At 40.5% G+C, this 25,484-nt stretch overlaps 1 protein-coding gene across 2 annotated transcripts in view; it reads right to left on the bottom strand.

Annotated features, from left to right (window-relative positions):
- Positions 1-1,812: 1,812 nt before the first annotated feature.
- Positions 1,813-25,484, bottom strand: part of Satb2 (SATB homeobox 2) — a 173,344-nt gene continuing 149,672 nt past the window's right edge. For both annotated transcript variants that reach the window (XM_076931897.1, XM_034499047.2), the window contains exon 10: positions 1,813-5,020. In XM_076931897.1, coding sequence (XP_076788012.1) covers positions 4,556-5,020 — 465 coding nt within the window. In that variant the 3' untranslated portion in view covers positions 1,813-4,555. The remainder of the gene's footprint in view (positions 5,021-25,484) is intronic.

The raw sequence follows: 25,484 nt of genomic DNA, 5'->3' as shown, positions 1-25,484 counted from the left end.
GAACCACAGCACGCTGTGACAGCTAGGATGGTGGGAAGCCCAGGGAGCTGTGTGAACACAGGATTTGCAACACATTGGCAAAATCTTTCTGAACAGACTTAGTGATGCTGAGACAGGATGGATCTGAGAATGGGGATATGAATGCAGGGTGAGGAGGAAGATAGAATGATCCAGGAGGGATTGCTGGGGAAATATGCCTCTTCCTTTTTTCCTTATCTATTATTTCCAGCATCCTTTTTGGATATCTTCTGGGTCAGAAGCTATTAGCTGATTCCCCAAACCCACTATCCTTTTCCTGGAATGAATGGCACAGCTAGAAACACCTCCTCCCACACATGCATATTCAGTCACAGGCTTATAAAGTATCTCCAAGATAGAATATATAATTGTTTGTTACTCTCTGTCCATGTCTATGGAAAATAGAAGTGAGAGTCAGAACTCCAGCAGTTATCATGTGCCATGAAGATGGAACATAGAGCAATGGATGCAGGGTGAATGGAACCTTGGATGGAGAGGTCAGGGAACTCCGACAGCTTTGTGAAGCCAACTTACCTTAGCCATGGCATTTATCTGAGGAGACAATGTCTTAGTGTTTTCCTGCCCCTTCCCCTCGTAGCAGCTAAGCCTTTCAAAACCACTCTCTTTTCTTTTGTATTTAAAAACCATTGTATTTTCTTTTGTAATTACAGTCCACCTCACAAAGTGGTGGCTCTTCTGATAGTCCAGAAATTCCTTTGGATTTTCTTGAAAAGAGAAGCAGCTAGCACAAGGTTGTCCCCCAGGCAGAGCAGCTCATCTGTCTGGTGGCAGTTTTCACTTTACAGTTTATCTCTGGTGAACTCCAGCCTCTAAGCATGCAGAAGGTATGTGGGAATGTGAAAGCTCCTCCTGTTAAAAGTCAAATTATCCCTTCAAAGCTTTCCTTCCTGGACTCCACACCCCAAACCAGAGCTCATTTACATTTGCATTGAGAATATGGGTCACCCCCAAGTTGAGATCTTGTTAGCCCTCAAAAAACTTAAGCTGTCTGCATTTCTGTAAACACCTAGTTTTAACTGTCTGGTCCTTAAGAAGGAGTTACCCGGCATGTGGGCTATAAACCATCATGGAAAAAGGAAAGAAAAATTAATCTGCATACCCACCAAAGCAGAGAGATAAGAAAAGGAAAAAGGCAGGGAAAACCAACAATACCTAAAAACCCAAACCATCTTTTAATTTACATTTTCTGCAGCTAAAAACTTGCTCTTTCTTTATTAACTTTAGTCTTTGGAATATTTTTTTCCATCGTAAGCACTTTCTAAAAAATCATTTTCACACATTTCTCAGATACAGCAATCCTTCCGGCATTCCTTAAAGCACACATTATGGTGCCCAAGCTCTAAATATAAAAGACTTTTATTATGTCCATTAACCATGGACATATGTGCTCCAAAAGTTTCCTGACACGCAGTCATTTGTGGTTTTTTAATTATAAACAGAAAATATTCACTAGAAAAATAAAGAAGTGAGCCTATAAATATATCTTTGTACATTTGAATTTTGTTCATATACAACAAGACAGTGGCTAAATGACTCTCCAGGTCTCCCACGACAGCATGTGAGCATGTGTGTGTTCAGATATGCTGGGAGACACACACACAGTTCACGGGTGCAATTGAAGTCACACACTAAAAAGAACTGGAACATCTGTAACTGCTGGTCCCACGGTATTACTTCTAAAATATTTTTCTTAGATTCTCCAGGTCTTGTTCCCTTTGAAGGTTTAACATGAGAAAGGGGGACAACGCCCAGTAAACTATTTGACAAACAAAGTCAGATTTATTGAATGCGTTTTATTTAACAACCAAAAAAATTCTAACAGCCTAACAATGCACATAAGTTAAAAATTATCACTTAGTGATAACAAAGATAGTTGATTTACATGGAAAAAAGAACATTTACAATATGTTAATCCTTATTCACATTATTGATACTGCAATAAAACACAATTTGTTTTTTTTTCTTCATTTCACAAAAAAAAAAAAGGCGGGAAATTGTGCTTTGTCAAGAGGCACTACAAGAGAAAGTTTCTTCTTCCAAATAGATATTATATGACAGATATTGAATAAATAGACATATATGCATTGTAATTCGCAAAGATCTGGCAAGACCACAGGCTAAAATGCCCACAGATTCACTTAGAACCACTGCAAACTTGGCAGTGAAATTAAAAAATAAAAGGCAAGACTTAGCATTGAAAAATACCTAATAAATTTTTGGTTGAAGTGTAAAAGATACCAAATGCGGATGCCATCGATCGATGAACCACCTGTAAGAGCTTGGCAAAAAAATCGGTGTCTAGGATGTGTACAGAGTGACTTCAGCAACAGTGTCAGAAGACAATTTGGAAAGAGTAACTCGGAGATCAGGAAGCAGCAACTGTGGACTCTCGGATTAAAGCTGCAGCATCTACAGAAAGGGGAAGGGCGGGCCCAGGCCTCAATTGCAAACAGCCATCCTTTTGCAAAGACGCATGATGCTCATGTCAAGGTTAACTGTTTTAAACATCATTATTTGAAAAAGTACAGGAAAATGTCCCTTTGAAAACTCCAGAGGTTACTAAGCAGCTAGAATTAGCTTGTATTGCAACGTGTCTTCTCCCTGTATAGTGTAAGTTCTGAGTTAATATCTACACATAGAGGTTTTTTTTTTTTAAACTCCTACCTCTTATACCTTTCAAATATATAAATAGTATTAACAGTTATATTACAATGTTTGTGTAGTAAACAGAAAATAAATTTCAAAGTGATATTGCATGAGGTCTTTGACAAGGTTGCATAAGGATACAACTCAAAACAAAACAAAACAAAATAAAATCCAACCGTGCGGGACTGCTGAGTGGCCAACTCAAGCCTGGAGTGGGTTCTGGAGGCCAGTCCCAAAGGGGAGGTCTCCTCTTGCAATCACTGTCACTGGAACTGGAAGGTAATGCTACTGTTTCTAATAGGAAACTGGAGGACATTTGGCAAACTGTGGTAGACTGCAGCTTTAACGCTTGTTCCACAAAACAGCCCGTTGGCATTAGTTCTGCTTTTACGTAAGGTAAGCGCTATGTGGGGCACTGGGACAATTATTTCCTTTTCCGATGAGTAGGTGACTCTGCTGAAATCGCTTCACTTACTTTATTGCCTGGAGGTGCATAATGATTCCAAACCAGGTTCCTGTCAGGGCTGCAGGGGAAGGGTGGAAGCGTGTGAGCTCAGGGTCTGCAGAGGTTTGGCTAAAGTGAAGGGGATTTGTGAAGAAGAGAAAGCCCAAGACAGAAGAGGAGTAAGAAACACTTGGGGAGAGGGCCGGGTGGAGTTATTTGAGTGGGAGCCCCTCTAACCGGGCAGAAACTTCTTTCTCTAACCTAACATTACATTGAACTATGTTCTATTTAAAACAAAACAAAATGAAAACAAAAACAAAAGAAATCCTGAAGAAATAAAAAAAAGGAAAGGAAAGGAAACGGTAACATCCCAACAATTTTAAATGAGCAGGCTTAATAATTTTTAAGATTTGAAGCCACAAGCAGGTAAATAAACTTCACAACAAAATGTGGCTCATAGCATGGATTCCATAGGTCCAACATGTCAAAATGTCATTCATCGAGACTGCACTAAAGGTCAAGTTTCCTCTGCACTGAACTTGGCTCGGAATTCCACAGAACGCATCTGCTCGCTACCATGCTGACATGCTCAGTAACGGAGTGTGGAGGGTCACGGCGTTGAGTCACTGTCTTAAAGTGTGCATCATGTCCTCAGGAGTAATTTGTCTTATGTCATTTCTTAATATGCCCTGATTTTCTCTCACTTTATTCTCTTCTTTCCTCCTTTCTCTCATTTTTTTTTTTTTGGCAGTGTTATTTTGTTAAATACATACCTCGAAAATTACCCATTAAGCTGCCAGATAGGAAGCCATAGAATTAAAAAGAAAATCAGGGACAAATACACAAAATAAATAGGAATTCAAAAATAGTTACCCTGCCCTGAAAGCAGGCCGCAGTTTCTCAAAAAGTCAAAGCGACTCACTGTGAAGTGGTATTAATTTTCATACATAAACAAGTCTTTTCTTTAAGAACTCATTTCACAATCTAGTCCTTCAGATTGTAAAGTTCTCTGTCCCATGCAATTTTTAATATATATATGTAAATATAGAGATATGTACATATACATATACACACACTCGCAGCTTCCTTCATTTATTTCGTGGGTCTTCCCATCCTGGAACTTGCCTGGTGTCTCTTCTGTAAGTCCAAGAATGATGGCAGGGTCTCCTGTGACTAGAATTACTATGGTCCAGTCAACTGTAAAAGTTTAAGACTTAGTGTCTTTGCCAAGGCGACGTCTGATTCAGAAACTCTGAGCTTACTCAGTCTATGGGCTATCCTGTGCAACAGAGGAATGCCATTAAGGGTATGAAAAATAAAACAGACAAAACCAAAACAAAATAAAACAAAGCCAAGAGGAACTTGAAATGGAACTAAAACGAACAGTCCTTGGACCCATCTATTGCTCTGCCGGCGGAGTTCACATTATCTCTGGTCGGGTTCGGCCGGCGCAGCCTTGCTCTTCTCGGAGGCGTTCTCCTCCTCTGCCTCCACCTTGTACATCTCCTCCGAGCCTTCCTCACTGTCATTCTCTTCAGACTCCGTCAGCAGCTCCTCGTCCTTATACTCTGCCACGTCCACCGCGGAGCCCAGGTGCTCCTTCAGCTTCCCATGATGCTTCACATGGTACCTCTGGTTCTGGAAGAACTTGATGATGGTGTGTTTGGGGAGATCCAGCTGGGCTGAGAGTGTGTGGATGGCTTCCTGGTCAGGATAGAGGCCGACATCATGGATGAAGCTTTGAAGAATGCCCAGGGCTTCCAAGGAGATCTTGGTGCGAGACCGAGGTTTTTTGGCACAGCTGTCTTCCGTTGGAGGAGGTGGTGGGGGCGCTTCTTCTCTGGGAGGGGAGCTCTCCTTAGTCGGCTGGGACTGCTGTCGATGAAGGACCTGCAAATCAGAAGAGGGAGGAAATTAGTGTGACTGGGATCTTAAGTTTGCAAGTCCACCAGATTTTTTTTTTGCAACATTTATTATCTCCCTCAGACTGCATTTAGATAAAGTCAAATATCGGGAAAGCTGAAATCGATTCTGAAGATTTAGATTCTCATCTACAAACAAGCGATTCACGAGAGTTATCTGAGCTGGGTAAGGTGGTACACACTTATACTCCCAGCATGTAGGAGGCAGAGGCAGGAAGATTTCCATAAATTTGAGATCACTGGGCTACACTGCAATCTGATGCCTGCCTAGACTGTATAGCAAGACTTTGTTTCACCTCTACTTGTAAAGATACCCAATTGCACCAATGACAGACAACACAGTTCCACTTTGGATTCTTCTGCAGAGCTGGGGGAGCTGAGCAAGTCTTTGAGCTTCCATCTCATCCTGTGTCAGAGAACGATTAAGAAAGTGGCATCCTGCCAGGGAATCTAGAGGCTCCCAGGACCCAACTGGGATGACATTAGCAGAAATTCTGCACAAAAAGGAGATAGAACCTGTAGAGACCACCTCCAGTAGATAGGCACTAGTTGAGAAATGGGGTCATCTCAAAATTAACCCAGAATTGTTCCTGTCCAAAGGAAAAAAAAAAACAGGGACAAAAAAATTGAACAGAGACTGAAGCAAAGGCCATCCGGAGACCATCCCACCTAGGGGCCCGTTCCATCTGCAGACACCAAACCCAGACACTATTGCTGATGCCAAGAAGTACTTGCTGACAGGAGCCTGGTATGGCTGTCCTCTGAGAGGCTCTGCCAGCACCTGACCAATACAGATGCAGATACAGCAAACCATCAGACTGAGCCCGGGAACCCCAATGGAAGAGCTAGAGGAAGGACTGAAGGAGCTGAAGGGGATTGCAACTCCATAGGAAGAACAACAATATCGACTAACTGGACACCTCCCCCGCCAGAGCTCCCAGGGCTAAATCACCAACCAAAGAGTCCACATGGAGGGATCCATGGCTCTGGATGCATCTGTAGCAGAGGATAGCCTTATCTGGCATCAGTGGGAGGGGAGGCTCTTGGTCCTGTGGAGGCTTGATGCCCCAGTGTAGGGGAATGCCAGGGCGATAAGGCAGGAGTGGGTGAGTGGGTGGAGGAGCACCTCATAGAGGCAAAGGGGAGGGAAAGGGGAGGATGGGATGGGGGGATTTATGGAGAGGAAACTGGGAAGGGGGCTATCATTTGCAATGTAAATGAATAAAATGATTAATAAAAAAATCTTCAAAAAATTTTTAAAAAGTTAAAAATAAAAAAAGAAAGTGGCATCCCAAGCATGGCTCAGATATTAAATGCATAATGTATATACAGGACAGTGTTCTGAAGGGAGGAGGGGACAGGGTAACCCTTTCAGTAAGGGGCCATAGTCACTGCTCAGTGCTTCGTGTAAGCAAATGGCCTCAACTCTGCCTGCTGAGCTTGGATTTGGCCCAAGAAGTCACAGCTAGCTTGTCTCTGGCTTAGTGAAACTTCTAGTCATTGGTTTTCTCAGCCTCATTGTCCCTCAGGTGGTCTAGAGAACTGGATGGTACTTTGAACTGAATAACACACCCTTTGTTGAATTAAAAAAAAAAAAATCTTTATCTTCTTTTAGTTCTGATTTTGCTCTTTAAATATGATTATTTTAAATAATATATGTAAATTTTCAAGCAATTTAAAGATATAACTTCTGTATGTTTTAAATTTTAATTGACTGCTTTAACCACATTTAGATAGGCATTTTAATATCCCTATAAACTAATTAACCCTCTGTTTTGAACATACTTCCAAATTTCTATTTTTTAATTTTTAATTGCAAGGTTTACTAGCTAGCTGTTAAAATTTAAATATTTCTCCTTTTTTTTTTCATAAGTATCCCTCTTTTTATCTCTACCTATTCCACACATTCAGAAAAGAAAACCGTGTGGGCAACTTTACACTGAGCCTCACCCACCACTGTTACCACTGCATGAAATAACTTCTATTCTAATGTGAACTTACTAACTCTATGAACATTGGGAGGGAGAATGTCACCCAGTGTGGAGACTTGGCCAACACTGGCAGCTGGCCTGCAGCTGCAGTGTGTCATAGAATTAGAAGGCAGTAATGGTCAGTCCTGCTGAGCCGTGTGAGGTCATGCACAGAGCTGATAGTCACGGTGCCTATGCTCAGATAGTGCCCAACTTCCTGTATCCTCTCGAGGTCCTTTAAAAACAACACACATTTCTTCTTTACAATTTTCTAATGTTTTATGAAAGATTCTCCCACATCATGATCCCAAATTACCTATTTTCCAGAGTCCAGGGAGAATCAGGCCCAAGCAACACAGAAAATGTATGCAACTACACTTTAAAAAAAAAATCACCCATGGAATCATCTCTGTAACCATTCCTCCCACCGCAGGAGTAGCCACGTGGCCCACTGCTTAGTTAAGAACCAGCTGCCTCAATAGGAGCAGCTAAAGGTAAGAGAATCTGCCATCCGCACCAGTCTCAGGGGCCTATGATGAAAAGCATGCTTCTTCACCCATGTGAAAATGCCAGCTTTTTATAGAATTTACTAAATAGTAGAGGAGATAAAATACAGCAGCAACAGAAAAAGTTTATCTTTTCAAATTATTACCACTAACCGGTAAAAGCCGACGAGAGGCTCAGCATGGTGGCCCACAGCTGTATAAGCTTGGAGAATGACGAACCACAAACACAAGGCCAGCCTGGGCTACATAATGAGACTGCCAACTGTAATAAGCTGGTGGCTGGTAGCAGAAATGGAAAACAAAGGACCATAAAACAGTGGACCAGCGTCCAAATAGTGCCGACCAATTAAAGGCAATGTTCTTAGCATTTTCGTTACCACTTTCAACTAAGAACAAACAAGCGTGGTCTGATGTGGTAAGCTGGCATCAGCAAAAAAGTGAGAGCTCTGTTATTCCAATGTCCTAATTATCCCCGCCAGGGAGAGTGGGGCTGCACTGCAGGACAGGAAGATGTGTGCTCAGGGCCTATGATGTGGGCAGTGTGAGCATGCTAACAAATGACCCTCTGCGTCAACAGGTGAGGGGCTCAGCTTTTGGTGAGAAAGAGGACTGGAAACAGGGACAAAGCACACTCTAGCCAGACATGTGCTCAAGCACGAGTGGTCCCTATTAGAGCAACTGCGTTAATTGGAAAACAAAAGAGAATTAAAATGCTCCATTTTCTAAATTATGCTTGCCTTCTGTAGTAAAAGCCAGCAGAACGGTTCCATTTAATTGAATAATTAGATTGGTTCTTAAGGGGCTTTCCATTGTGCACTGAGTAGATTTAAAGAGATTTTCCAAAACTATACTTTGAAGTTACTCTAATCTTTCTGCATGATAGCATTTGTTCTCCTTGGCCCTACCAATTGGACTACTCCACTTCCCCTCGCTTCTTAGAACCAGAGCACCGCAATACAAATGTACAAAGAAGACAAATGAGAAACACCCAATAACAAGAATAACAGTGCAGGCTCACTCTCTGGTTATTTGGTTCCAGGCAGTCTAAAATAGATAAAAACAAATGCAATCCTACAATTCTTCATGAAGGTGTAATCTGGACCAGGAACTAACTGGAAAGGTACTGCACTGGAGGATACTCCCCTACACAGTCAGGAGTATAGAGAGAAGTCTGGCTGGAAAAAAAAAAAAAAAAAAAAAAAAAAAAGGCTCCCAGGGGACTTTGCAAATCATAGACTAGAAAAACATTTCTAAAAAAAAAAATACTGGCAATAAAAATTCCCCATAAATGAAATGTACTTTCTGACAAAGCAATGCAGAAGAGTGGGTTGGTGGGTATGACAGCACAGGCATGGAGTAAGTTCCAGTATCTTCTAACAGATACAAAAATATCAGTCAAAATACAGAAGACAGAATGAACATCTCTAAAAGTGATCTGCCTTGTGAGTTACATAAAGGGCGGAGTCTATGCTTGTGTGCTGCTACTTGCCAATGGCTGTCTGCTTCCCAACCACAGTGTGTAGAACACCTAGAAAGTAATGATCTCCAGAGATGTCCACCACGACTATCTCCACTTTCCCAAAATGTTCTACCTCCGCTAGACAAAGAACTACCAGCTCTAGATAGTTTCTAGCAAAAGATCTGAATAACGTTTCATCTCACCAGGGTCTGTGCATTCTTACTGGGTAGTGTTTGCCATGATAGACAGAGTACTTGGAGGAAACAGAGTGCAGATCCACACGCCCAAGACTGTCTCACTCACAAAATGGTCTTTGTCAAGAGGAGACTAACCCAAGCACTCATCAGTTCCTCTCATCTAAGGTTAGCAGCAATTCACTCTCTATTATCCACCTATCTATCATCTATCTGTCTGTCTATCTGTCTATCTATCATCTGTCTGTCTCTCTATCATCTATCATCTATCTATCAATCAATCTATCTGTCTGTCTGTCTATCATCTATCTATCTATCTGTCTCTGTCTGTCTGTCTGTCTATCTATCTATCTATCTATCTATCTATCTATCTAATCTCTCTCTTTCTCTATTTCTCCCACTAAAAATTTTAGCCTCTCTCTCTCTCTCTCTCTCTCTCTCTCTCTCTCTCTCTCTCTCTCTCTCTCTCTCTCTCTCTCCCTCCCTCCCTCCCTCCCTCTCTCTTTCTCAAACAACAGGTTTATAAACTCTCTTCAGTAAGTCTTGGTTTTCCTGTCTGAATTTGTTACGGCATGCTCTCTGTTCTCTTTTAGTAAGTAGAATGGGTCAAGGTTAGTCTGTGTCTCCAGCAAATACCATGAGAGTCACTCCACTGATTCTTGGTGAACACACTTACAAGCAATCCCATTCCTGAGTTCACTGAGCAGTTCTTGCATTTATTTATGACTAGCTAGGTTATTTTGATTTTTTGAGATTATAATTATATCACTTTTCCCTCCAATTCCTCCAATATACTCTCTGCTCTCTTTCAAATTCATGGACTCTTTGTTTCTTTGCTTGTTCCTGTGTGTGTGTGTGTGTGTGTGTGTGTGTGTGTGTGTGTGTGTGTGTGAAAGAGAGAGAGAGTGAGAGAGAGAGAGAGAGAGAATATGCATATTTCCAAATATATACACTCTGCTCAAGCTGTATACTAGTGTGTGTGTGTGTGTTTTCAGGGCTGCCCATTCATTGGTGTGCTCCTCCATAGAGAAGACTCCTCTTGCTCTCATCATTTCTTTGTTGCTTTTAGTTCTTGTGTTGGAGTGAGGCCCTGGAGCTTTCCTCCTTCCACATTGGCATGGCAGTTGATGCCATTCTTGTTCTGGCTGATTTTTAACATCCACAGTCACATAAAACCTATAGTAACAAACATACAGATACACTGTCTAGTGCCAGAAAGAATACTGCAACCTCTGAAAGGTATGTCCTAGTAGTTTCAGTCATAAAAGCCCCACAGTTGAAAGGATACAAGTGCTCCCCAGTGATGGAAAGGTAAACCAGGGTATTATACTAACAGAGATGTTAGGCCAACTAGGCTACCGTGGGGAACTGCCACAAACTTACTGTTGGTTGAAAGGAATCAGATGTGAAAGACTAAAGATTCTACTTATGGGAGAGTCAAGAAAGGAAAAAAAAAAAAAAAAAAAAAAAAGCAAAAGCACACTGTAATAAGAAAGTCTGAAGCAGTTGAGCATGGTGGCGCATGCCTTTAATTCCAGTACTCAGGAGGCAGAGCAGGCAGATCTCTCTGAGTTCGAGGCTAGCCTGGTCTACAGAGCAAGTTCCAGGACCAGCAGAAACACCACAAGCACATTGTCTTTGAGAGTTACTGACTGAAAGGTTAGGAGTCAGTCTTTGGGAGATGCTGAAAATATTCTCTGTATTGATGTGGGAATTGATTAAAGGAATGGAAACATGTCTGAAAGATTATTCAGCTGTATGTTTAAGAGCTATGATTTTTACTATGTTGTACCACATCTCAAAAAAAAAAAAAAAAAAAAAAAAAGGTTTATGGGTCCAGAACCAGTGTGATGTTATGCAGCTGTGAAATATATCAAGCAAGAGGTTTGAGAATTCAAGGCTAGCTTGGGCTACATATTGAGACTTGCTCTTACAATGAGGCAAAACTTTTAGGGTCCAGGAGTTGATCTTTAATTTCTAAGGTGCAGCACCATCTTCCTGTGATTTTCCAACATAAAAAAAAAAAAAAAAAAATGCATCACTTTGTAAAGACAGCTATGCCTTTACTCTCAACCTTTATGTACCCACTAATTCTTCTTTGTTCTTTTGGGTTTTAAATTTTTCTGTCAAAAATGCATTTATGGTACTTCTATAATGAAGTTCCTGGAAAGCATATTTTAAAACCTCCCTCTTTTTTATAGCATCATTTGTTTTCAACATGACTATGGCGGGAGGGGGGTCATAGTAATGAAATATACAAATTCCAGTGGTAGAACAGTAGCAGTCGGATGGATATTAGCATCCATGAAATCTAAGCAAAATGCTCCAAATATATATATGTTTCATATATGTTATATATGATATAGATCACATGTATACTCTATTTCATTGTAATCCTATAGTTTGACCTATTTTTTATAAGAAAACCAATCCAATTATGTTAAGGGATCACAGCTTGTAAGTAACAGAATTTGCATTCTGCATCTCTGAATGTGAAGCCCACGAGTAGAGTGTACAGAGGTAAGCCGAGTAGGTCCTTAGAACAGAGGGGAAGCAAAATGCTAAGTCAAATATCCCAGAGGAGGCTTATGAGTGACAAGGATGCAGTACACAGGAGGAGGAGGTGCTTCAGAGAGGTGAATGGGGAAAGCAGCTTAGGTGTAAGGTCTGAAGGAAAGGATGGGGAGGTGGGGTGGGTGTCGGCAGCGCATGTATGAAAAGTGCTCCAAACAAAGGAAGCAAGCAAAAAGGCTGGGAGGAAAGGACAAGCATGCAGCATCTGAAAATCAACAAGGCTGGCCACTGCTCTCCAGTGCAGTAGCCCTGGCTGCTGGCAGCTTTACATTTATTTATTTCATGTGTGTGACAATGTGTGAGCATGTCTGTTGAGGGAGGTCAGGGGTCAGCTTTGGATGTCTATTCTCAGGCACCATTTACTCCCCATGTTCCCTTTTTTGACACAGGATTGCTCAGAGGTCTGGAATGCACTGAGAAAACTAGACTGGCTGGCCACTGAGCTGCAGGAATCTACCTGTCTCAGCCTCTCGGGTACATGGATATGGGTTCTGGATATAGACTCAGGTCCTAGTATGTGTAGCAAGCACTTTAGCAAATGAGCTATTTTTTTCAGATACTCCTCCTCACATTTAAATTAATCAAATATATATATTTTTAAAGCCTTCAGTTCTGCAGTCTCATTGGCCACATCGTAGGTACTTGGGTGCCTCCTGCGTACAATGCTAAGATGGACGGCATAGGCCAAGGCACTTCCACACTCATACAAATGATTGGTCCTGCACTGTCAAGCAGTGACAACAGAGAGGGATAGATCCAGGCCTGGAACATGGGAGCTTAGTGTTCTAACATCAGGGTGATACAATATCCCTGAGAGACCTGTGACCATATAATCTGTTCTAGCCAAAACCAGAGCTGGAGCTGTAAAATACTGTTACAAGACAGAAGGACAAATACCTGTATGCCCATGTACTAAATTCAAAATATTCAGCATATACTTTGTTACTAGACCATCATTAAATTATCCCAAATAGGAACATTAGTATAAAGTAGCCAGAAACGTGCCCAGGCATTTCTACCCTCAAAGAAATAATTACTCTAATTTAATTGATGGCTTCCCTCTTCAGCTGTGGCACTTATCACACCTAAAAGGAATTGTGTTTACAACAATCAGCCTTGAATTAACAGAGGAAAAAAGTAGATCCACTCATCAAATATCTGGGTACTTAAAGGGTCCCTACAACAACTGGACCCATTCATTTAGAAGGCTTCTAAATAAAGAGTCATAGGTCCAACAATTGGGGGTTGGTGAATAAGTAAGCTCTGGGCAGGACATAAACAAGTTAAAAGTTCAAAGACTGATAAAGTTCCTCTCTTTTTATTGTCTGAAAGCTCTCTGAGCTGAGATGTAACATGTATGTACATGAATGGACACAAAACTAACAATGCAGGAAGAAACGCTATAAATGTCTTTGAAAGGGATGCCGTCTTCCAAACAGAGCCTTAAAGCCCTCCTGACCAGTTACAAAGCACAGTTATAATATGGACACATGTTGCTTCTCTGTTTTAAAACTAAAATTTGGAAAACAGAAGGCGCTCATGGTACCATGACAAAAGCCTACTAAAGAGAGATAAAGCCCTCTTCTTAAAGCTCTCAGCGTTCAAATAGATTTTGAAGGCCTCAATGAAAACCAGCTGGGAGCCATGTGTAAAGCATAATGGTTCTTGCCTGCAGGGAAGGAAGTAAGATCTTGAATGATTAAGTTTAGGAAAGTATATAATTCACTGTATCATTACGGGGTGAACTGGATTACTTATAATAAGCCAAGACTTTGTGGTTGTTTTTATATAGAGAAAATGAGAAATTATTATGGAGGTGACTGTAGAGGGTGGTGGGGGCATGGTAACAGGTTAAAGCAGCTTTCCAGGTGGCCGCATGTGGCTCTCTAGGACAAGATTCACCCACAGAAGTAAGCCTTCCTCAGAGCATAAGGCACAGCAGCAGGAGGTGACAACAAAGACAAGAAATCTTCTGTCCACATCTATTGGGCGTTAAAGTCAAAATATCTTTTACTCATGTTATTTTGCCTCATCTATGCCAATAAACATGAAATATTCAATCAAAAAAAAAAAAAAAAAAAAGGGAAAGCATCCCTGCATCAAAAATTCCAAGAAAAAAATAGATGAACCAACAAGAACAATTGGTTGAAACGTCCTTTGGCATAAGTCCTCTCTAGCATACCAAACACAAGAGTGATTGCAAGCTATTATTTTTACCCGTTACTATATATAAAATGTCCTGTACTTGAGGTTTCAACAACTTAGTGGCAAGTTTCCCTCCACCCCATCAAAACCAGTAGTAGAGACTATTAATTTGAGTCTAAAAATTCAGCAGGGGAAACACCTAACATTGGTGATTATAAACAGCAGGAATTAAGTATATGGCCCACGTAGTTCACCCACTCGGCGGTGAACTGTGGGTCGCACATCTCATGCATCGCTGAGAGCTCAGGACTTCTTGGCTATGCTGCACTGAGCCAATCCCACATCCGCTGGTCTTCATGTCTAGCTTACTCCTACCCTGCTCAGCACTGGCTCTTCTTCTTGCTACTAATCTACATGTAGTAAGTAAAGATACTGTCACCAAGTGTAGTAATATACTTCTAGCATCTACCTGAGAACAGGGGTTATGTATGTATGTATGTATGTATGTATGTATGTATGTATGTATGAGTGTGTCTGTGTGTTGTTGTTGTTGCTATTTCTTCTCTTCTCAAAAACTTCTAGGGTCCTAGATAATTCATAACATATAATTGTGTAGAAGTTTCAAGCAAATTTGAGGTTATAAAGTTCTGGTTTCAAGGTGATTCCTACTCCAAGTACCACTGTTTGTCAGCCTTGAGACTCTTGAACAAGCTATTCTCTGAGTCCCCGTGTTTGGCACCTTGGAAGATCATTTTTGCAATATTAAGAAGAAAGATTAAGTGAGATAATCTGTATGAAGTATTTGGCAGAGGTCTGACCCTAACTAAAGCCTTTTTAAAGAGCAATTTTCATTTTTAAAAGATATATTTTTATTAGGTATCTACATATGTATATATGAGTAGGTGACTGAAAAGGGAAGAGGGGACCCCTGGAGCTGGAGCTGCCCAGTGTGGGTGCTGGGAATCAAATCTGAGTGTCTGAAAGAGAATAGTATGTGTTCTTAATCACTAAGCCGTCTTTCTAGCCCCAAGAAGTTTCATTTTTAAAATGTGAGAAATACTTAAAGATCGATACTAAATTCCTCATGCATTTTTCTGTCAACATGCTTATTATTAAAACCGGCAACAATTTCAGTGATTGGCCCTTTCACCTTAAGGTTCCAGATGGACAAGAGGACAGCTCTGCTAGTAACTTCTCCTCCTTCCTTCATCATAGGCTTCATAATACTTGTTCTTACCATGGCGCGTGGCACATGGAAGCTGTATTTGTCACACAGAACTGAACCTCAAAGCCAGAGTCCCCTTTGAAATGGTATCTCCACTCATAAGCTGTGTGGACTCTTAGGGAGCTAGTCCTCACTAGTGGTTCTTACAACAAGATCCATGGACCTTGGTGAAACTATACACTGTATTAAAACACCCATGACATCAAGCCACTACCAAGCAAATCTAAGGTGTTACTGCTCATTACTTTGTGCTAAAATTTGCACCAAAGACACAAAACTACAGCTGGAGAAATGTGGCCTGTGGTAATCACGGTGAGTTACCAAACGTAACTCACTGAAGCTTTCTACTCAAGTTTACAAGCTCATATTTGCAATGACACTACCTTTGTTTGAGAATATTCTTGATTAAGCAATACGTTATTCATTATTAATACTAATTATTATTAATCTCAACATTTGAAAACACAAATCACTCCTTAATATTCTATGTGAGGAAATGAAAACACTGGCATGAAGCTCTTCTGTGACACAGCAAAGTCATGTGATGGTCTTGAGAAAGACTTTTCCCACACTTTATTCGCCAAGCAGAATGCTTCAGTTACAACTGTTTGCATTGTGGCTGGGCAGCTCTTCTGCCATGGAATATCATGTTATTTAAAGGGACAACTAACAGGAAACCAGTGATTGTTCAGATCTGAGTGGATAGTTCCTTAAAAATGGAAGTTAGGGGCTGGGAAATGGCTTAGTGGGTAAACCTTTTGCTGTACAAGTTGAGGACTGAATTCAGACCCCCAGCACCCATGTGAAAACCAGGTGCAATGGCATCTAGCAGGAAGGAGCCCAGGCAGCACTGAGCAGGAGCAAGCAGTTCTCTGGGATAGGAGCTCGCCAACCAGCTACTTTACTGGAAACAGTAGCTTCAATGAAAGACTGTCTTAAAAAACTAACATGGATCCTGCTGCATGTTTCTAATCTCAGCACCCGAGAAGCAGAAGCAAACAGGTCTCTGTGAGTTTGAGACCAGTCTGGTCTATATAGTGAGTTCCAGCCAGCCAGGGCTATAGAGAGAGACTCTTTCTGGTGTGTGGAGCATCCAGTGTTATCTAGCTTCTCTCTGTGGACATACATAGGTACATGTACTGCACACACATGTACACACATACATACATACACATGGAGGATGAAGTAAGCCAGTCAATTTAAGTAAAATATCTAACAGTATTTACTTCTGATGGTCAGAAAAAGCTTTAACTGCCACAGTAAGCTTATCACCATCGGGATACATAGAAACTTCCTAAAGAAAATTAGTGGTGGTTTAAAAGATGCTTTTTAGAAGTGCTATATTAAGAAGCCTCTACATTTATAAGATCTGCATAAATGAACAGACTAATATTTCCCAAGTGACTAATACATAATACTGCAAAGTTATCAACTGGTAAAAGAGATATTCAAAGTTAAATAGAGACCAATGAATAAAGTACAAAAATATGAAATATTCACCAATATGTTGGCTCAACTCCATTTGGCAAATTCCATTTTGCAAACAAAAACACTGTTACTTTCAAAGACTTGCTAAAATATCAAGAAAGAACTTCTCAATTATCAGGAATTCCTATTAAAATATCTCTTGCTATCCTAATTACTTTATCAGCTTCAACCAGAAGCACATATTACATCAAGCACACAAGCAATTCTGAGAATCTAGTTGCCCTGCATTGAAGCATTAATTATCAGACATTAAATATTTGACATTAAAATATCTTCAAATATATATAAAAGGCTGGTATATATTAATTTTTATCAATATATTTTTCATAAAATATAACCTTTACACACACATACATGCGCGCGCGCACACACACACACACACACACACACCATGTACAATTATTTAAAACTTAGCAGACTCCTAATTTGTAAAGGTTAATCACCAGTAGGGTAAGGCGGATAAACATGACATATTACTGAGGTTGTCAATTGCAAAACTGAAAGTGGGTCATAAGACCAAAAGGATTGGAGACTTCCACACTATTTGAATCACACTTGAGACGTGAGCCTGACTCTCCCTAATGATTATCAAGCTTTTTACTAGAACATTCAAAATAGATTCTGCAGTTGAAAGCATCCTTGCTTGAGTCAAATCATGTAAGGCCCCAGAGCAGGGCTGTAGGGAAATCACACACACGTTATGATTTGCCTCTTGACTTTATCACTCAGAGACATTTTCACAGGCAAAACACATCCTCTTAGACACAACTCAGCACTATTTTTAGCTTCAAATGATGTTACTTGTTGGCTCTTATGGCTGTAATTTCACATCCTAACATTATAAGGCTTATTAAAAACTATGGTTTAGTTCTGTTGCTTTTTGGGTGATTATACAGTATCCTAAGGTCAAAACTCAGGAAATATGTTATTAAAAAAGAGTACCCATGAAGTGATGACAAACTGCAGACTACAGGTGTTAGATTACATTTTGACTCCAGGCAGGTTTAATATAAGTTGGTTTTCTTTGCACAATTGCTCTTAGCACATACAGCTGTAGGAAGGGGATTTAAAAAAAAAAAAAGGAGAGAGAGTGGAGCTCAATAAAGGAAGAGCATGTCAAGAGAAATCAATACAAACAAGCAAACTGATAGGAAGTCCAACATGGAAATCCATGTTCAATATCCTCGAGCCTCTGTCAGGCTTTCCTGTAATATTGTAACCAACATACTAGGGGAAGACCGTGTACGCTTTTAATGCAGCTTAATAACTGTTTCTCAAACACTTTGGTCAAAGATAAAAGCATAACAACTCTGTGACACAATAATCTGTTAAAATAAACTTGGTGTTGGAGGAAACATGGGACTTAAAACAGCCTTTGGCTTATAGCATTTCCCCCTCAGTAATAAATTGAGAACAACTATACCAACAACTTTGGAATAGTTTGGGGTAACATATAAATATGTTGCAGTTATTAATAGTGGTCTTAGAAATGGCCAGAATCTGTGACCATTCAAGAGGCAGCCCAGTGAAGTACTTCCTTCAGACAAACGAATGAGCTGATAAGGTAAGAACAGCAAAGTTCAGAAGAATAACTATGTCTCAATTAAATGGCCACCAAATGTTAAGATTAGGCCATACCTTCCTCTAAGACATGGTTCTCAGCCTTCCTAATGGTTCAACCTTTTAGTATAGTTCCTCATGTTGTGGTGACCACAACCATAAAATGATTTTTATTCCTACCTCATAACTGTTATGTTGCTACTGTTATAGGTTATAATGTAAAAATCTGTGTTTTCCAATGTTCTAAGGGGGCCCCTCTGAAAGGGATGTTCAATCCCCACCCAAAAGGGGTCGCAACCCACAGGTTGACAACCACTGCTCTAAAATAATTCCTATTGCATAAACATGGTTTTGTGTTTGCTTGTTTGCTTTTTCAGTCTCTTCTTTGCCCCAGATACTCCATTTTAAAAACAGCCTTTGACTCCATTTTGAGAGAAAGGAATGACTAAAGCCTCTTTAATTTGTACTCATTCTGTAAATACAAACAGGTTTACAGATATATTTTCTGTGTGCTGTGCACTATGAAATAAATTAATATGAGCAATTATGATTGGAATAATAACAATAGTAACAACAACAACAATAACCTGCCTAAACAGGATTACATAATGAATTGTTATTGTTGAAATGGATAAACTTGATGTATTTACTCTTATTCAATAAATTATGACATTGTAGAAAGACAGAAATGTTTGTTCATGTTTCTGGCATAGAGTGTGGTCATGATACCAAGAAACACATCAGGACCAAAATCAAATAAGCAGAGGGATCTAGAGAGAAGACTCCAGTGCTTAAGAGCACTTGTTGCTCTTATAGAGGAGAATGGGTCAGTTCCCAGGACCAACATAAAGGCTCACAACCATCTGGAAATCAGTTCCAGGGCACTCAATGCCCTTTTCTGATCTCTGTAGGCACCAGGCATTCATATAATATAAATATATACATGTAGGGAAATACTCATATACGTAAAATAAAATTTAAAAATCTAAAAATTAAAAACAAGCAGACCAAGCAGAGATCTTTTTCCCAGTTAGACATTCAGAAAGACACAACAGCGGCCACACGTTGAACCTAATGGAAACTCCAACCTTCCCTTCAGTGGCCTCATCTGAGAGCCAAGTTTATTGGTCATTTAGCAATAATGTAAGTGAAAAACAATTCCAAAAACATGACAACAAAATTTAAACAATGAGTAAGGAAGATGAGGCTCTTTAGCGTGCTAGAACCTGTGACTGTATCTCCTGACACCTAAGAGAAACAGGCCCACAGAGCACGCTCCAAGCCTCCCAAGCACACCCTTCCATTTTCTAAGATCTGCACACCACTATCACCTTTCTCATATCTTCTCACAAGATAAGACTTGGTCTGCACATTCACAGAGAAAAGGCCTATCTTTTGAAGACAGACTTAAGGCACAGGCAATGATAATACGCTGCAAAGATGACGTGTATATGTTAAAACGGTAAAGGGGAACATGGAAATGACTGGCAGTTACTCTGAGAACCTGATTTTTAAGTCAACATGTCTTGCTTCACTGGTGTAACTGGGGAAGGGTGGTTCTTGTCTCAGCCCACAGGAAAGAGTTCTTGAGTTAAAGATAACCAGAGTCACTGACTGGCAGGGTGAAAGGTTAGGATGACTTGAGTAACAGGAATTCAAACAGCATTCAAAGAAGCAGCCTGAAAATTCATAATGGCTCCTGGATGGCCAAAGGCCAAGAAAGAAAGATGTGCTAAGTTTTCAGGTTAAAATGACCACCAGAATTCCGAAGCAGTTAATCTAGGTGGCTAAATAATTCTCAAGAGAAGTAAAAATGTGACCGAAATGCAAACAACTTCGTCAACGTCTGGGAGATGCGATTTGTGAACTCGCAAGTTGGGTTTTACTAAAATAACAAAATGGGGGTTGTACTAGCCAATGTCAGTCACATTGTTACAGCAGAGAGTGTAAATTATTTGAAGAGAATGCTGAACACATGTGGTTCCTTATTTGGGGGACAAGGGCCAAAGGTGGGTTATTGTGTGTCTGAGGCCTGTGTAACACAGGGAATGGGCCACATCTTCTGTATAATTTTTACAGTTGGGACACTCCAAAGGCAGAACAATCTGACAGTTATGGTTAGTGAAAATATTAGATGTTCACCAATAATATATGACCTCAGCATATTTCTGCTTTCTGGATATAACCACTTAATAACAGGACTTGGGAAAACGGCACTGCGTGAATCAAACACATAAGAGTACGGACAAGCCTTTTATAGAAAGCAGATCTTAGGCAGGGCATTATAACCAGTGACTCTGGTAAAGGACAAACTCCATTGCATTACCACACCACTGAGATATTATAGTTTATTATACCCTGAAGACCAGACTGGGTAAACCAAGTCAGATGATCTAAGCAGGACTTGTCCTCAGACCATGAAGCAGAGGTTTCTGAGCCAAGATTCCTGGTGACTTAGTGTTTAAAGGGTGTCAGACGAGGGCTCGTCACATAAGAGGCTACTTTGCAGTTTTCATTTACTCCCATTCGTGGCAGGCCTCCACGCTAATTTCTTTCAAGAGAAAACCATAGGAAGATGAAATGGTGTGAGGTAAAGCTCCCCAAAGGTTAATGAACTGTCAATCCTGAAGTATTGTTCTTCAATGCTAACTAAACTCCTTCACTATGGGAATATTAGCTTTATACCCTCCATGTTAATGACTGCTCTAACTGAAACAAGGTAGGGAAGACTCTTGCATCTCAACTTTATGCCAGGACATGTAGTAAGAGGTGGGGGGTGGGGGGACTGGAAGGACCAAGCCCTCTTATTTAACCATGAAAAATGAGACAAGAAAACCAGTCTCCTCCTCCCCAGGATGGTGACTGGGAACGAAATCCTCAGTTCCTAATTCCCTAGGGCAAAGTAACTGGACTAGAGGTTCCTGTTCCCACAAGAAAGACTCTCGTCTCTAAGCTGCAGAGGACCATGGTGTTCCCACGAGGCCAGTTATGCAGCATCCTTATCTACTTGAATTCACACAGCAAGCCCACTTTGTCTACATGCCACATTGCCTCGGCTCCTTCGAGCATATTTGCTTACCCCACTCAGGTCATCCTCATGAGCTGGAACTGTCGAGCGATTATACTTTCAAATGTGAATTTGCTTAAGGGTGGATTTAATTTAATAGCTGAGAACTCAGTACAAAACAAATATACTTACAAACGACATTAGTGGGGAATTAATCATTAACACTTGATTGGTGTTCCAAGACCAACCCCTCTAGGTTGGCTACAACCAAGATCATGGAGTTCTCACAGACTAATTCCCTCATCTTAAAGTCAACATCCAGCACAGCCCATGTGCTGAACAGGACTCCCTTCTAAAGAGCTCTTGTGAGAAGGCCCCACTCTCTAGATATATTCATATATCTAGATATATTCATACCAATGCCACTGAAGTCTTTACAATCTCTTGCTTGAATAACAAACTCCTAATAGGCCTCCCTGCCACAGCCCACAGAACACCTTGCCAAAGGTCTTCAGTGGCCTTAAGTCAGGCCAAAGTCTCTTTGAGTATCCAAGAAGATTGTCACCTGACTGTAGCTTATTTCTCTGCCCAATGCTTGCTCCTCAGCCCCTGCCTTGCAGGCTATACACCAACCAGACCCCTGTGGTCAGAACTCTCCTACTCCTGGGTCTACCTTCTGCTGTTCTCTTCTAGGAAATTCCTGTAAGGGACCCTGGACAGTCCCCTTTTGGGACCCTTCTGAGTCCTCTCACCAGTTAAGTTTAGCATTCTGACACTGTTTTCTGTGGTTCACTCTGTACTGACCTCCTGGGTGACAGTCATCTATTCTTGAATACCAACCACTTCACAGAACAAGGCACAAAGCCTTCAATGGAGAGTCAAAACTTAAAATTTATCATTAAAATGTCCAGAATGGTTTTGTAGTTAAAAAAAGTCACATTAAATAAACTGAAATCTTGGTGAAAGAGTATATGCTTTCTGAAAAGACCTGAATTACAGTAGTTTGTAGTAACTTGTTGCATGCATACAATACTATATACTGCTTTTCAAATCTCCCACATCACTGGGCTGGACGTGACTGACACTCAGGAGACAAACACATAGGGTGTTACTGATGTTGGTCACTGAAACTGACATATTTACTCATTTGCTTCTCTCTGTGTCCCTCCTCACACTGCAAAAATATTGGTGTTCTCAGCAGATTTCAAAAAGCCTACAGTAGGCAGCTGCTATGACCAGAGAAGTTGCTGTAGGCAAAACAGCAAACAGTAAATAAACAAAACCATGGAAAATCCATGGAAGACAAAGAAAGGGAATCTTGAACCAAGAAAGAATCTACAAAAGCAGCCCATGCTGTCTAATGAAGCTTATGGGTCCTAGTGACCTCTTGAGAGGGCCCTGGCCCTCACTGAGGTATACGAGAGTGTTATCTAGCTATAAAATGCTGTGGGAAAATGCTGAATGTCTTTCCAAAAACAAATATCAAATGTCGAAGTGGTTTTCCTTAGCGTGGAATGAGTGAAGTGCATCTGAGCGAAGGATAAAGAAAGACACAAAACCAATTCAAAGATGCATTTCTTGCCTTATTTTCACTCAGCCTCTCCAGCTTCAATGCCACACATTTCAAAGTGAGCAAATGGTTCAAAATAAATTCTTTGCTGCTTTCTGACTACTTTGTAGCTTATTTATGTTTTAGCAAAATCTGTTTTTTTTTAAATATTCAACTAAAACTAAATAAGTCATGGAAGCTAAGCATAGAGAGCCAAACATAAGTCACCTCCCATATCTACAGAGATCAAAAGGCATTGGGACGGCATCACCGAACACTTTTGTTTTAAGGTGCTATCCTTTTAAGGTATTGTGCAGTTTTTAGCCTTGGCGGGGCCTCTGTCAGAATTATAATTCCAAACTGATGAATAAAATGCTATTATCATATTAAAACACTTGATTGTGTATGACTTCAAGAACCCTGACTTTCTATTTCTGAGAAGAGAACGGATTTAATGAAATATTTTTAAAGTGGAGCTGGCAGAGAGAGCATCAGCCAAGAGGCAATTCAGACGGCAGATGCAGAGAAAGCACAATTTACCATGTAGACTGTAGCAATGGGCATTAAATAATCATCTCTGAATAAACTCCACAAATCAATATGGCCCCGTCTCTCTAAACGAAGAACGGTATTGCCTAAAGGAAATCTCTAAGGTCAACCAGCAATTAACTGAAAGGTTTTGATTGAAAATGCTATTGACTGCTTTCATATCGCACAGCTTCCTGGTTATTATACTTCATAGGCTAAGTAGGTGCCAAGACATTAAACTGTCAATAATCTATTAATACTGGACAGCCACACTCACTCTCCATGAATATGCAGGCAAATAGATTCAAGCCAAACATCTTGCTTAGAACCAATGCAAATGCCTCAGCCCTGATATGGAAATTGTATCTTCATTATGCCATTCTGAATGCCCTGAAGTGCCACTCAGTGTAGGAGAAATATGTAGGTAGAGATGTTTGTTCACATGAGTTAAACTAACATTTGTTTTCTAAGAGATTGCTGAAGGGATAGAGAGTGTCCTGGACCCTGCCTTCCTTTCTAAGTCATATTTAACAGTTCCTAAATGGAGCATAATAAACACTTTACAAAGAGGAATGAGAAGTTCTTCAAAGGGAGCCTGACAACCCGTGCCTCTCAGCATCTGGAAAGCAGTTATATACAGGGAGGGGGGAGGCTTTTAATGAATTTAATAGAGAAAAGCACTTTAATTAAATGCTGTCAAAGTGGATTGTATTAATGACTGTACACAGAGGAATTTAAAGCCAGCCAAGTTTATTTAGCAAATAGAAACTGGGCTTTCGAAGCCTGCAAGTATTTATGTTTCTACAGTCGGTGCACACTGAGAGGGTGCTGATGTCAAGTGAAAGCACTGAGTTATTAGATATGATTTTATTTATTGTGTATTATTAAAGTTTCAAAGGCCTCAGGGGAAGTCAGTTTCATTTTCAAAATGAAGCACTGTATCTGATCAGAAGGGGTTAAGGAAATGGTTGTGCCCCCACAGTGGATTCTCCTACTCCTAAGAACCTGACTGCAGGCCGTGGGTCAGCAGAGCAGGTGAGAGGCCAGCATGCTCTTGGGACTGGCCAGTCAAATTCATGCCACTGGACAGCAGTGGCAGGATTCCTCCTCTGGCTATTTCCCCTATTTTCATTTTTATTTTTTAACTTTTCAATGACTTACCCCTAAACATGGTTCATTCTATTATACACAGCAATAAGCTGAAAAATGACCAAAGCTTTTAGAAATCTGCATGAAAATTTGGTTGCCACAGCCCATTTAATGAAAACCATGAGGAGTACCATGTTTTACAAAAGTATCAGATGTTTGACTGGGGGCAGGAGCAAAGGGGATCTTCCTCAGGGTCTTCTACTTAGAGACTGATCATAGAACAGACCTATTATTAGTGATAGTATTTTTAAAACAAACAAAGAAAACATGAGCCTTAATGCATGAAAGCTGTAAAAAATTGAGAAGTCAGCCTGTCTGGAAAATACTATGTGTGTAGAAAAACAATTTTCTCTACCATTTGTAAAAATGTAATTACCCACGATAAGCTATTATCCATGATACTACAGTGGTAAGGGATTTCAAGGAAGCCCATTGGAAGTGAGGGATTCGCCATTTGGCCTTCCGTCTCTGACACCACCATGTCTGAGATCACAAACCACTCTGTGATTTATCTATGTATCTTCTTGTATCTATGTATACAGCCTTGCAGGCTGTCTTTAGATTTTAATTCAAAACACGGGAGAGGGGGAGAAGGGAGAAATGTGAGGATGAGAAAGAAAAAAAGCAAACCCCTAAACACAGCACCTACTTCATCTGTAGAACAGAATAATAATCACAAATGCAGACTTTCAACTCTCTAAATAAATAATCTGATTTTTAATTCTCCCTGCACCCAAGCTATTTATTAATATCAGATGTCTGGTCTGTGTCTTTGTAGCTCTGGAACTTAGAAGTGCCTGTGCTTTTCCATCTGTGCCAAGATGTTTCAGACTAGGCTTTGAAAAGCTGCAAGTGAAGATGAATAGGACATGGGATAAGAACTGATTACAGACACATTCTGTGTTTGAGGACTGGCAACACGGAGCACTGGGGACATTCCATGTCCATGTAGTGTAATGCACTCCTCTGGTCCATGTGAGCAGAGATGGCTGGGGTGCAGACTACCACGGGCCCAGATTTAACTCTGTTCTGGAAAGGCAGAACATGTTGGCTATCTTCTTACAGATACAATGACAGT

The sequence above is a fragment of the Arvicanthis niloticus genome, chromosome 3 (assembly GCF_011762505.2).
Source record: "Arvicanthis niloticus isolate mArvNil1 chromosome 3, mArvNil1.pat.X, whole genome shotgun sequence".
Lineage (NCBI taxonomy): Eukaryota > Metazoa > Chordata > Mammalia > Rodentia > Muridae > Arvicanthis > Arvicanthis niloticus.
This window is presented reverse-complemented; position numbering and strand designations above follow the sequence as displayed.